At 41.8% G+C, this 11825-nt stretch overlaps 1 protein-coding gene across 4 annotated transcripts; it reads left to right on the forward strand.

Annotated features, from left to right (window-relative positions):
* The first annotated feature begins 261 nt into the window (after window positions 1-261).
* On the forward strand, window positions 262-11366 carry nmt2 (N-myristoyltransferase 2). 4 transcript variants are annotated; one of them, XM_042105689.1, is made up of 13 exons: window positions 262-526; window positions 1645-1762; window positions 2276-2423; window positions 3383-3403; window positions 4951-5069; window positions 5989-6080; window positions 6771-6887; window positions 7433-7603; window positions 7962-8070; window positions 8435-8605; window positions 8945-9112; window positions 9655-9792; window positions 10328-11366. In XM_042105689.1, the coding sequence occupies exons 1-13, from the start codon at window positions 414-416 to the stop codon at window positions 10346-10348; spliced, it is 1506 nt and encodes a 501-aa protein (XP_041961623.1). In that variant the 5' UTR covers window positions 262-413; the 3' UTR covers window positions 10349-11366. The 4 variants fall into 4 exon arrangements, with proteins under 4 accessions (XP_041961623.1, XP_041961624.1, XP_041961625.1 ...); XM_042105690.1 differs by having other exon boundaries at window positions 2279-2423; XM_042105691.1 differs by lacking the exon at window positions 3383-3403 and having other exon boundaries at window positions 263-526.
* Window positions 11367-11825: the final 459 nt, after the last annotated feature.

The following is an 11825-nucleotide window of genomic DNA, read 5'->3' on the forward strand; positions in this document are numbered from 1 at the left end:
CGATACATCTATTTCATATTAATTTTTATACATCTATTTATTTTATATTCATTTTGTGTTTTTCAGTTTTCACACATGTACTCTGATTAGTAATCCAGACACGAAATGTTTTTGTACATGCAACAATTATTTTACATAGCTGCAAATATTTATGAACATCTTTTCACAAGCTCAAAATAATGGTCCTAAATTGACTCGATGTCTATTCCAAACGCTCTAGAATCTTTGGTTAGCACTTTGCAGAAGCAGAGTGGCGTCAAGGCAAGTCGTCAAGGTGATACCATTTGCTACTCACTCAATTGAACAGTAGAGGACGCAGTTGTGCACTCTTTGTGATTTGCACTGGTCTCCTGTATCACTTGCTAGCTGGGCACCCGGCTAGTCAACATTTTTTTCTCCCAATACTTTCATCCATGATGGCGGAGGATAGCGAATCTGCAGCCAGCCAGCAGAGCTTGGAATTAGATGACCAGGACACATGCGGGATTGACGGAGACAATGAGGAGGAAAATGAACATATGCAAGGGTAAGTTTAGTAAGAACATCCTGCAGAGAACATCACGAGCAGCTTGTGGAGCTTCTGACAGGCAGCCACACGGGGATGCGACCAGGCGGTGCATGCGGGCAGTGTAACAACAATCATGGCTAGCTAGCTAAGTCGGCTATGCAATCCTTTCAGTGTACTAGCTAACCAGTCTCTAATTAGCTAACGTTACTATGCTTGCTTCCTTGGTTTATGTAAAGTACATAAAGGCATCAATACTGTCTAGACTGCAAGCTGGTTGGTTAGCGACGCATCCCTAAAACGCGAGGCAGCGTTAGCTAGCCTAACTGACCACATCTGAATGAAAGGATGAAATTGTGTTAGTTAACTAGCTGGCATAGCTAACTGCTTAGGTCCATTGCATGCTCTGCAATAATTCTTAGTGCTTGTCACGATGGTGCATTTGTAGTAGCGGCGCAGTAGTAAAATGAGCATTTTGTTTTGAATCATTGATGTAGACAAAGGTTATTTATGACCATCGTTAAATTACGGTAATCAGTGCAATCTGCCGGTGACTTAGCAAACAAAGCATCATAGAGCTAACATCAACCAACGTTAGTTTCAATGAGGCTAACGGAAATGACAGTCTCCGTTAAAGCATTGCTTGTCGTCAGGCAGACCAGTGCTGTTCTGTGGTTTTGCATCCCTAAAGCTTGCCACACAACCATGGGTTTAACAATACGCCACACACACGTGTCTAAAGTATCATATTTTACTGCTGTTTGACCTGTCACGGTATGAATTATTAACATTATGTATGCGTGTCGTGTTGCCGTGCAGGTTTAGCAGATTGCTACCTTATCAGATTAATGTTATATCCCCACATTATCAGGGGATTGATTACTTTGCCATCGGAAACTTGTTTAACGTTAAATGTTTGGTCAGATCTGCACACACTCAAATTTTAAATATATTTAAAATGTGTTGCTCAACCTTTGGTTCATAATTTATTGTTTGAAGAACATGAGTTGAATGTGATAATTTTAAAGACAAGTGCTAGTCTCTCAAATGGCTGTGCTCTCTTAGTCTTCTGGTCTCCGATTGATTGTGTGTGTGTGTGTGTGCGTGTGTGTGTGTGCGTGCTTCCACGCTCCTGTCAGGAGCCCTGGGGGCGACCTGGGAGCCAAAAAGAAAAAGAAGAAACAGAAGAGAAAGAAAGAGAAACCCAGCTCAGGAGGAGCTAAATCAGATTCTGCGTCTGACTCACAAGAGATCAAGGTGAAAAAGACAGTCACATTGGTTTTACTGTTGTTTTGATAGGATTCTGAAATTGTGTGTTGACAGTACAGGACATCTAGATTGTACTTTTTCCTCTGTTGAAGCCTAGAGAAAAAACATGAGGGCAATTCCACAGAAAATTGACTTTTTGTCACATCCATAACGCCAGTGAAATGCCTTGGCATTTGTATGATGTGAATGATAATTCATTTTTTGTGCATTTTTCTCATTTACATTCTAAAAAAATAGCAAATGCTCCAATTTCATGTAATCATTCACATCATACCATACCATCACATTTTTTTGGCGTTATGGATGTTACAAAAAATTTAATTTTCCATGGAATTGCCCATTAACAGAATAGATAAACACTCCCTCCCTAGTGCCTTGTTACCATAGTTGCAAAGCACACAAAGGCACAAGAAGTTATACAAGATCAAATATTCATCAACATCAAAGCTTCTGAAAATGTTAGAGGGTAATGAGCCTAACTACCTCTCATCCTCTCCTCAGCAGAACCCAGCCATCCCCATGCAGAAGCTGCAGGATATCCAGAGGGCCATGGAGCTGTTGAGCACCTGCCAAGGCCCAGCCAAGAACATTGACGAGGCCAGCAAGCACAAGTACCAGTTCTGGGACACACAACCTGTTCCTAAACTCAGTGAGTGGCCCTCTGCCCCCTAGTCATTAGTTCTGAACCCCACGCTCCCAAAAAAAACCCACTGCCTAGTATCTAGCATGCAAGGGCTTAAATGTATTAAGATCGCTGCTTTGTAGGTAAGAGTGGGCACTTTGGCCATTGCTTTTTATGCTGTGAGAAACTCAATCTGCTGATGTGTAGAAGCCGTTTCCAAAACTTAGTTCTGATGCCTAAAGTTGCATTGCATTGAGTTACAGGCTTTTCTTAGTGCTTTACCTCATTTGTGCAAGAAAAGGGTAGAAAAGGCTTCAGACAGGCGGTGGAAGATCTTGGGTGAGTTTTATGGTGGAAACGTAGCTGTGGAGTTAACTTTATAGGTCTTAATCCACAACCCATTAAGGGTAGGTCTCTAATCCCACATTTTGTGTGCTCTTTTTCCTTGCTATGCCTCTTGGCCCCTTAGATAGGGGCTCCAGGCCTCTTGCCTACTACCCTCAGGGGTGCACCTAGACCTCCGGCAAAGCATTCTCTATGGACCCCTATAGCGGATGATGTCACTTTGAAAACTCATAACTGTAAAATCGCCTATACAGTTAGGCTCATAAGTTTTTGAACCCATGCTACAGTTGACTAAAAAGAGGAATATAAAATAATCTTTTGGAAATTGATCTTGGAGCTATTCATATTCATTACTGTTTTGAATTAGTGTATTAACCACAAAGCAATGTTCAAAGTAAAATAAATCTTAGTTGCCGCAATGATACTGTCATCGCTGTCATCAAAGGTAGGCGGTCTATTACCTAATGTAGTGAACCCAACTTCACCATGCTAGATTTTCAGTAGGTTATGGTTAGTTTCATAGATCTGATCTGATCTCTTATTGGCTACAGGTTCTGTATAAAATTTCATTGTCACTTTTTTTTCCCATTTCTTCCCTCTGTCCTGCTTTCTGGCCACCTGCTTTGTGTTGAACTTCGAAGACAAAAAGAGAATTAAGCAAGGTAGACACCTGAATGTCATCTGATAGTGCCGTAGTTTCAATATTTGATCTATTACTATTTGCTTATGAAGCCTATTTGCCATTTGGGAATAGTTACTTAGCTCTGAATATGAAATATTAGCCTATGTGTGTTCACAGATGTCTTCTTAAAAATTACTAGGCTAAATCATGACACCATTTAAAGAATTGTAGTTGTGCAATCAATTGTTTCCTCTTCTTTCTTGGAAGTGAGGATGAGACTGCTTTGTCATTAAACTGACTTTTGCTATAGCCTATTATGAGAAGATGCTTTGAAGACGACCTTGATGTTCTTGGTTTATGGATTGATAAGTACGTCGGTTACTACAATTTGTTCTTTCCTCCACCACATAAGCAGTAACAGGACATTTTTCCCCTAAAGAAATTCAGCATATCCTAAGTGTCTACAAAACGACACTCACTCGATCAGTGTCAGTCAGGGACAAACAAATCAGGGTGGGCCCAGGGGAGGCCGCACCCTCTGCACCCACGGTAGGTCCACTTACCTCTAGCCTGCTTTCCACTATAAAGACCCTACATATTTCAACATACAACATACATGACGCCTTAACCCCTTGCACCCTAACAGTACAACCTTAATTTTGAGTTGTCTGTGGTCAAAGGATGTAGGCGCAGCGTTGAGCGCATTTTGGCCTTTAAGCTGATTTGAGAGGAGCAGTGTGACGAGAACGGCCATACCTTGCTGCAACCCTTTGTCACGTCCATTTTGTCCTGTCTCAGCCATTTCAGTCTAGTTGTAACTGCATGTTCAGTGATATTTAAAAAAAACTGGATATATTTGTCCTCTTGAGTACCACCTTAACTGGGTCCTTGACCAGCTGTGTTGTTTGGCAATGTTTATCAGCCATGTTGTTTGGGCACTTGTGCATCCAATCAGAACTGTAGGAACCAGTCATGTGATTGCTCAGCAACATTGCTCCAAATGCTACCCCCATGTGTCAACATAACCTTTGCAGCACTTTCTAAAATGGATAGTTCCGGTCCTTAATTATGATTGGCTGAATCACGTTCGATGCCTTTGTATAAATCATCACAACACCACACCTTGACCGCATTTCGTTCTATGTTACTGCGCTACCACAACTTGATACAGAAGTTAAAGTTGCTGCGTTTCGACATTGCTTGGCAACCATTCTGATAGAGATGAATAAATCGTTACATTTCTCATTGGTGTGCCTTTATTTTATGAAATCTTGCCAGATATATGTTGTAACTGTTTTAGTTAGCACCTAACTAGGGGTGCACCAATAGAACAGCCAACATTGGCCTTGCTGACTGATATTGGCTATCAGCAAATTTATGACATTTACTGATGGCAGTGGATAATATTGGCAATATTTGTTTCCACTCTACTAAATGGTATATTAATTAACAATTAAACTAAACTGACAAAGAAAAAAATATCTGTATCGGCCAAAATGTTACACATCAGTATAGGACCAGAATTTCAGAATCGGTACATCCCTACACCTAACTGAATAGCGTCCGTGCTTTGTGGCGTGTTCGCAGATGAGGTGGTGACGACCCACGGGCCCATCGAGCCAGACAAGGAGAACATCCGGCAGGAGCCGTACTCCCTCCCGCAAGGCTTCATGTGGGATACACTGGACCTCAGCAATAGCGAAGTGGTGAGAGAGTGGGAGGGCAAGGGGGGGGGGGGGGGTTGATTCCCTCACAGGATCAAAAGAGTATATATACTTATATACTAGTTGAATCAGCCTGAAGCTCTATTCACATATATGGCTCATCATCTCAAACGTTGAGATTATTTTACTTTGTTGAGTGATATTTCACGTGGTTATTTCGCCATGGTTACATTAACGTTACACGGTCTTTTGTTGCCAGTCGCTTGCAGTCTGTAGGGCTTGATATAGCAGCTTGTTTTTCCCCCCAGTGTAATGCTGCAAGAGTTTGTGCAGCAGCCTTTGATTGACATTTCTACAAGACATGAATCACACTTAGGGAGGGCTTTAGGGTTTGAGAAGTCAGCACATTTTAAATCCGAAATACCAAATGTAGATAAATGCTTGAATATCAGCTAGACTTTTAGTTCTGGAATACAGTTGAGTAACACTTTACTTCGTTTGATAGTTTGTCGAGACTTAACTGAATCATCTGTAAAAATTCAACTTCATTATGTAGGATTGTTGTTGAACAATCACCTTACCCGAAACAACCACAACCATAAATTGTAGTCAACTCACCTTACCCGAAACAACCACAACCATAAATTGTAGTCAACAGATAGTTTGTTGATAATCTGCACATCTGTAGATAGTTTGTGGGTGGGTTATCCAAGTAATGTGTGACGCACAGCTGATTCTGTATAGCCCATGAGTTTACCTCCTTGATCATATAGCTTTCTGTGGAATTAAGTCTATGGTTATTGGCTATGCACCTCCAAGGTGCAATCCATTCGAAGGGTTAGCAAACCAAAGTGAATTTGGAGAGATGACACCAGACTAACTAGTCACATACAGTTTTGCAAGGAATGCCTCTTGAGAAGGATGATTAACTCAGTAACCCCCTCTTTGTCTCTCTCCTCAGCTGAAGGAGTTATATACCTTGCTGAATGAGAACTATGTGGAGGACGATGATAACATGTTCCGATTTGACTACTCCCCTAACTTTTTGAAATGGTAAGAACGCATTCATGGTAAATTAATCCACCCTCCGAAATATGATTGATGGGAGGACTCATAGATCTATGGGGAGGACTGACTGATGTCTGTATTAGCCTATCCATGCAACTAGTGTTGAGCAGTACTTTAAATATATCCAAAATGTCCTGTCTTTCCTTTTTGTTGTGTGCATGTCAATGTTGTCAGCCTTCCCTCAGTCCCTTAATCTCTACCTTCCACTCTACTCTCGCTATTGTTTCTGACACACCTTGGAAAATTGTAGATACCCGTCTTAATGCAAGTCATTATTCCTCACCACAGTCTGCCCCAATTAGTGAAGCTATTAATAGACCATCAGGTTTATATTTGGTAACATACCTGATGCGCTTAAAATGTGCATGTCTGTGTTTCCTTATATGGCTTTGTCTCTTGTTTGAAGCCTTTTGTTTGGCCTCACTGGATTGTCTAGCCCAGCAGTGAGAGGAGAGGAGAAGTGATTGGACGAGATTTGACCACTGCCAAAACCAGTTTTCTCTGCGTTTGTCACTTTGTCTTTCCTGCGTCCTTCTGATTTACTGCTTGCTCTCTTGCCTTGATTCAGTTGATTGTTGTACTTGACTCGTTCCTGTGTTTTTGGTCCAGTTATATTCACCCTTCCCCGTCTGTCAACTCGATTATTCTCTCTCTCTCTCTCTCTCTCTCTCTCAGGGCATTGAGGCCCCCTGGTTGGCTCTCTCAGTGGCACTGCGGGGTGAGGGTCTCCTCCAATAAAAAGCTGGTTGGTTTCATCAGTGCCATCCCCGCTGATATCCATATCTACGACACGTGAGTGTACACATCCATACACATAAGACCACTCACATTAAATTATTATTTCAAGGACCCAGCGCAAAATGAACCTGGCGCCATCTTGGGAAAACAGTCATGTGACAATTCAGCTCACGTTGCACGACGTTGGACTGGAGCAACGCGAGCTGAACTGTCACGTGACTGTTTTCCCAAGATGGTGCCCGCTTGTATACGTGAACGGTACTGTTTCTAAACTATCTTTAGTTCTCAATGCTTCGGTTTACATGTAGGGCCCCTCATTATACTACAGTGGAAGTGTTGTGCTATTTTGAGCTTTGTTAGTGGTATAGAAATAGCGATTTCTTTTTACTTTGCATGTGCCCCGAAGACTAGCGTTAAACGCTAATTAGCGTTTTGTGGTAAAACTGGTCACGTTCGATTAGCATGAAAACATATCCCAGAGAACGGACAAACTCGGTACACATGTGTTATTAACCCTTAGGTTCATTTTGCGCCGGAATTGTCCTTTAAATTGAAATTCCTCTCTCTCTATCTCTTACGCCTTGTGTCCTTTGTCTCAGGTTAAAGAGGATGGTGGAGATCAATTTTTTGTGTGTGCATAAAAAGTTGCGCTCGAAGCGAGTAGCTCCAGTGCTGATCCGTGAGATCACACGACGGGTGAACCTGGAGGGAATATTCCAGGCCGTGTACACGGCTGGTGTTGTTTTGCCCAAACCCGTTTCCACCTGCAGGTGAAGTTTCCCTCCCACTAACCATTTCATACCAAACACATTCTTTTGCACATACCTGCAAACTCTTAGAAAGACATGCTCATTGGTATTCCGTCTGTAGACTAAGCATGAAACTTAGACGGGACTTGTTTAGGGCTAAGCCATGGGTTATTTTATTTAAGGATAAATGGAACCATTGAGAAAATAGAACACAGTTAGATGAGAATGTGTGACTATGTTACCATTCTCACTGTTAAGTGAGTAGTTGAGTCGGTTGAGGTGATTTGCTTGACTCAACGTGCCCACTCAGAAAATTACTATTTATAGAAATGACATTTGTATAATTTTACAACAATGTGTGTGTGTGTGTGTGTTGTAGATACTGGCATCGTTCTCTGAACCCCAGGAAGCTGGTGGAGGTGAAGTTCTCTCACCTTAGCAGAAACATGACGTTACAGAGAACCATGAAGCTCTACAGACTACCAGATGTGAGTACACACACAAAACTGAACACAGTGGATCACCCACACCAATGAGACACACACACACAGTACTGGGCTGCCTGTCATTACACCCACAACTTCAACGACATCCCATTCAGAATCCATAGGTATTACAAAGGAGTTGGCCTCTTCTTTGCAGCTATCACAGCTTCTACTCATCTAGGAAGGATTTCCACAAGATATTTCGGAATATTCATTCAGAAGAGTGTTTGCGCGGTCAGGCACTGATGTCAGACAAGAAGGCCTGACTCACAATCTCTCTTCTAGTTCATCCCAAAGGGTCTCACGCTCCCCATCATCTTCTCACTGCCTTCTCTCTCTCTCTTTCTCTCTCTCTCTCTCTCTCCAGAGCACGCGCACGCCTGGTCTGAGGCGCATGGTGGAGGCAGACGTGACTCAGGTGACCGCCCTTCTGCAGAAGCACCTGAGCCAGTTCCACCTGAGGCCAGTCATGCAGGAGGAGGAGGTGACCCACTGGTTCTTACCGCAGGAGAATATTATCGACACATTCGTGGTGGAGGTAAACCTACAGATACAGACAGCAGAATCTCAGGGTGGGGGGTGTAAAATCTGACATTCCAATCCCACATTCTTACTTCATGTTCTTTAGAAAGTGTAAATGAGAATGGAGACATTTGGCCTGTATGTATAGTATTTTCTATAATCAGACCGCAGTCTTTCCATAATGCTTTTTTGAGTAAAGGCTTCCTGACCAGACTTGACCCACTTCAAAAAAGTAGCCACCACCAGACTTGACCTATACCTGAAGTGTAGAGTTCTTTTACTTTCATATCAAAACCGTGTGTAGTCAAAACAATCTCTCATTCTAGATGATTCCTTTTCGCTGTTTTTCGCCCAGAGTCCTGATGGAGTTTTGACAGACTTCACCAGTTTCTACACCCTCCCCTCGACAGTGATGCACCACCCCCAGCACAAGAGTCTCAAGGCAGCCTACTCTTTCTACAACGTCCACACACAGACTCCCCTCATCGACCTGATGAACGATGCCCTCATATTGGCCAAACTGGTAAGCCACGCTGGCAATGTAGACACAACAGTGATGAATAAACATGTTGAGCACACTTTTATCTTAAAGGGGAACTATGCAGGTTTTTTAGCTTCATTTACCTTAACTGAACAGCGAAGTCATTGGAATGGCTATTTGACTTTTATAGTGCAGATATCAGGCCTACCCTTGCATTATCAGTATCATTAGTTTATGCATTGTGCAGTAGGCCTAAGCCGCTATGCTTATGGATGACCTCACTTATGAGCTCCATTACTTTTGACATCAGATCCTGCTTGTGCTTGCTCCCCATCAGCAGCTGGATAAAGTTCAGTGATGGAATTTAAAGAGAAAATCGATTTATTTATTTTTTTGCCCAGCCCTACAATAGGGTCTTGAAGAGGTTGCATCTGTGTGTAATATTTTCTTGACGTGCGAAAAGAGTACACATCCCGCTGTTGCGGTAATGCCATAATATTAAGAGACCACACTGATATAGTAACATAATCAATAATGTTAAGCGCTCCAGGAACTCATTTGTATTTCCTGTTCCTGTTGAGTAGAAAGGCTTTGATGTGTTCAATGCTCTGGATCTGATGGAGAACAAGACTTTTCTGGAGAAGCTCAAGTTTGGCATTGGAGACGGCAACCTGCAGTATTATCTCTTCAACTGGAAGTGCCCCCCAATGGAGCCAGAGAAGGTGGGGTGCTTATGCATTGTGACCATTGCATTTAGTCTACTGGTAATGGTCAGTTCCTTTACTATATGTCTAGCATCAGACCACAAAGTGCATAATTGGCAAGAACTTGGTGAAATGGCATTGATGGGAAGTAGATTGCTTAGTCTGTTTATGCTGATGAAGTCCTTATTATACATTAACAGAGAACCTTCCTGGAATTCAGCAATTAAACAGAACATGTGAACCCAAAGTGCCATTAAAATTATTGATTAGCATTAACAGTGTCGTTTGCATTGAGCATCATGTCCGCCCACTGTAACATTCAAGTGTATTTTTCTTGCTCAATAGTGTTTCAAACCTACACCGTCAACTTCAAGGCAGCGCTGCGACTGTCGACTTCAAGGCACCTAACCCTTGCCTAACCCTAGTGCCTTCAATGCAGCGCTGCCTGGAAGACGACGATGGGGGCTTTAAACACCAAACACCATTTTTCTTCAGAAGTCTGTTGCTGTTTGGTGGTTATGAAAACTTACATCTGCCGTCTTGGTCTCATCAGGTCGGACTGGTTCTACAGTAAGACGACACCATGAGGGCCCGTACCGCGTCTCCATCTGACCTTGAGCCTGAGGGTAGTCCTCAGGAGGAAAACTTAAATCAAAACAAAAAAGATGACAAGAAACTCAGACCTGTCAAAGCCGAACGATAAGACTTTAAGCTGCTCTTGCGATCATCACCTGAGGATGCTCCTTCTCCTCCTCTTTATCCTGAATGTGAATGGCACCATCCATGAAAAAGTGGCTCATACGAAAACAAGATATCTCTCCATCCTGACTATACACAGTACCAACTTTTAACTCCTGTCAACTGTGCACAAACACACACACACCTTCCATTCAACGTGTTTTCATGCTTACTATCAAATAATACAGTGGTCTACCTGCATACACAAATCATAGGAGGGAGTTGTGTATGACATTGTTGAGAAATGTTTTATTTTGTTTGTATGTTTGTTTCATTATTTTGTACAGTTAAGGTGCATCTGTATTTGACAAAAGCGAACATTTAGAACTCTGTACATTTACTGGCAGATATTTATTATCCGTTGTGTTCTGTGTGACGGGAGGGGAAAGGTTACAATCCCAAAGTTAGTTTTTGTGATGTTTTCTTTTCTCCAAGCAGAGCCTCTGTTGGTGCAGCTTAACTGTGAGTTTGCATTGGGAAGAGGAACTTCTGGGGGGTGGAAGGGTAACATAGGTATTTTCAAGGAAGAATGTATTTTGCATTTTTGAAGCACAACCTAAACATAAATGAACAGAATGATCTGTGGTGCATTGTTTTTTTATTTTGTTTTTTTAATGTAATTTTGCTGTGCAAGTTTGGAGTGTTTGAGTTGTGAGGAGACAATATTCTAGACCTGTTTAAATTATGGCTGCATAATTTAGCAGGGGAAGCTTGCAGGTAGATTATCCTCACCACAAACAATATTCCTGACAATGCTGATAGTATTTTCTGTTTAAGTTATAGTATGTTTTAATTAAGTTCCTGACAGTATTTGTCTTTTTTATTTTAAAATAAAAGCAAGAACAAGGAAAAAAGAGATGTTTATAAAGGTACCCACTTGTTCTGATACCATCAATATGGTGAAGAGAATTCAGCACGTGGTACAGCCATTCTCTATCACAGAAACAGTGATTGTTTTAAAAAGCCAACACATTGTGAATTCTTACCTTTCATTTGAAAAAAAAAAAAAAAGATCATAAATGGCCTGGGTGACCAAAAAAAGCATGGTTTATGACCGATTTAGTCAATGAAAAATTACAACTTTTGCATTGCCAAAGGGTCTCTCAACATGACTTGCTTTAAAAGTAGTTTCTGGTGATTTTGTTCTCCTTTTTTTCAGTGAAATTGAGCAGTGTTAAACGTATACAATCCAACCAGATGACCTATGAAATTGTCTGTGCGGTACTGTTGTTGTAATATCTTGCAATAGAAGCACCTTGCGGACGTCTTACTGCTCTGGGATGCTCTTCTGAAGCCTGGTTGTATGCGCATGC

The sequence above is a fragment of the Alosa sapidissima genome, chromosome 10, assembly GCF_018492685.1.
Source record: "Alosa sapidissima isolate fAloSap1 chromosome 10, fAloSap1.pri, whole genome shotgun sequence".
Classification (NCBI taxonomy): domain Eukaryota; kingdom Metazoa; phylum Chordata; class Actinopteri; order Clupeiformes; family Clupeidae; genus Alosa; species Alosa sapidissima.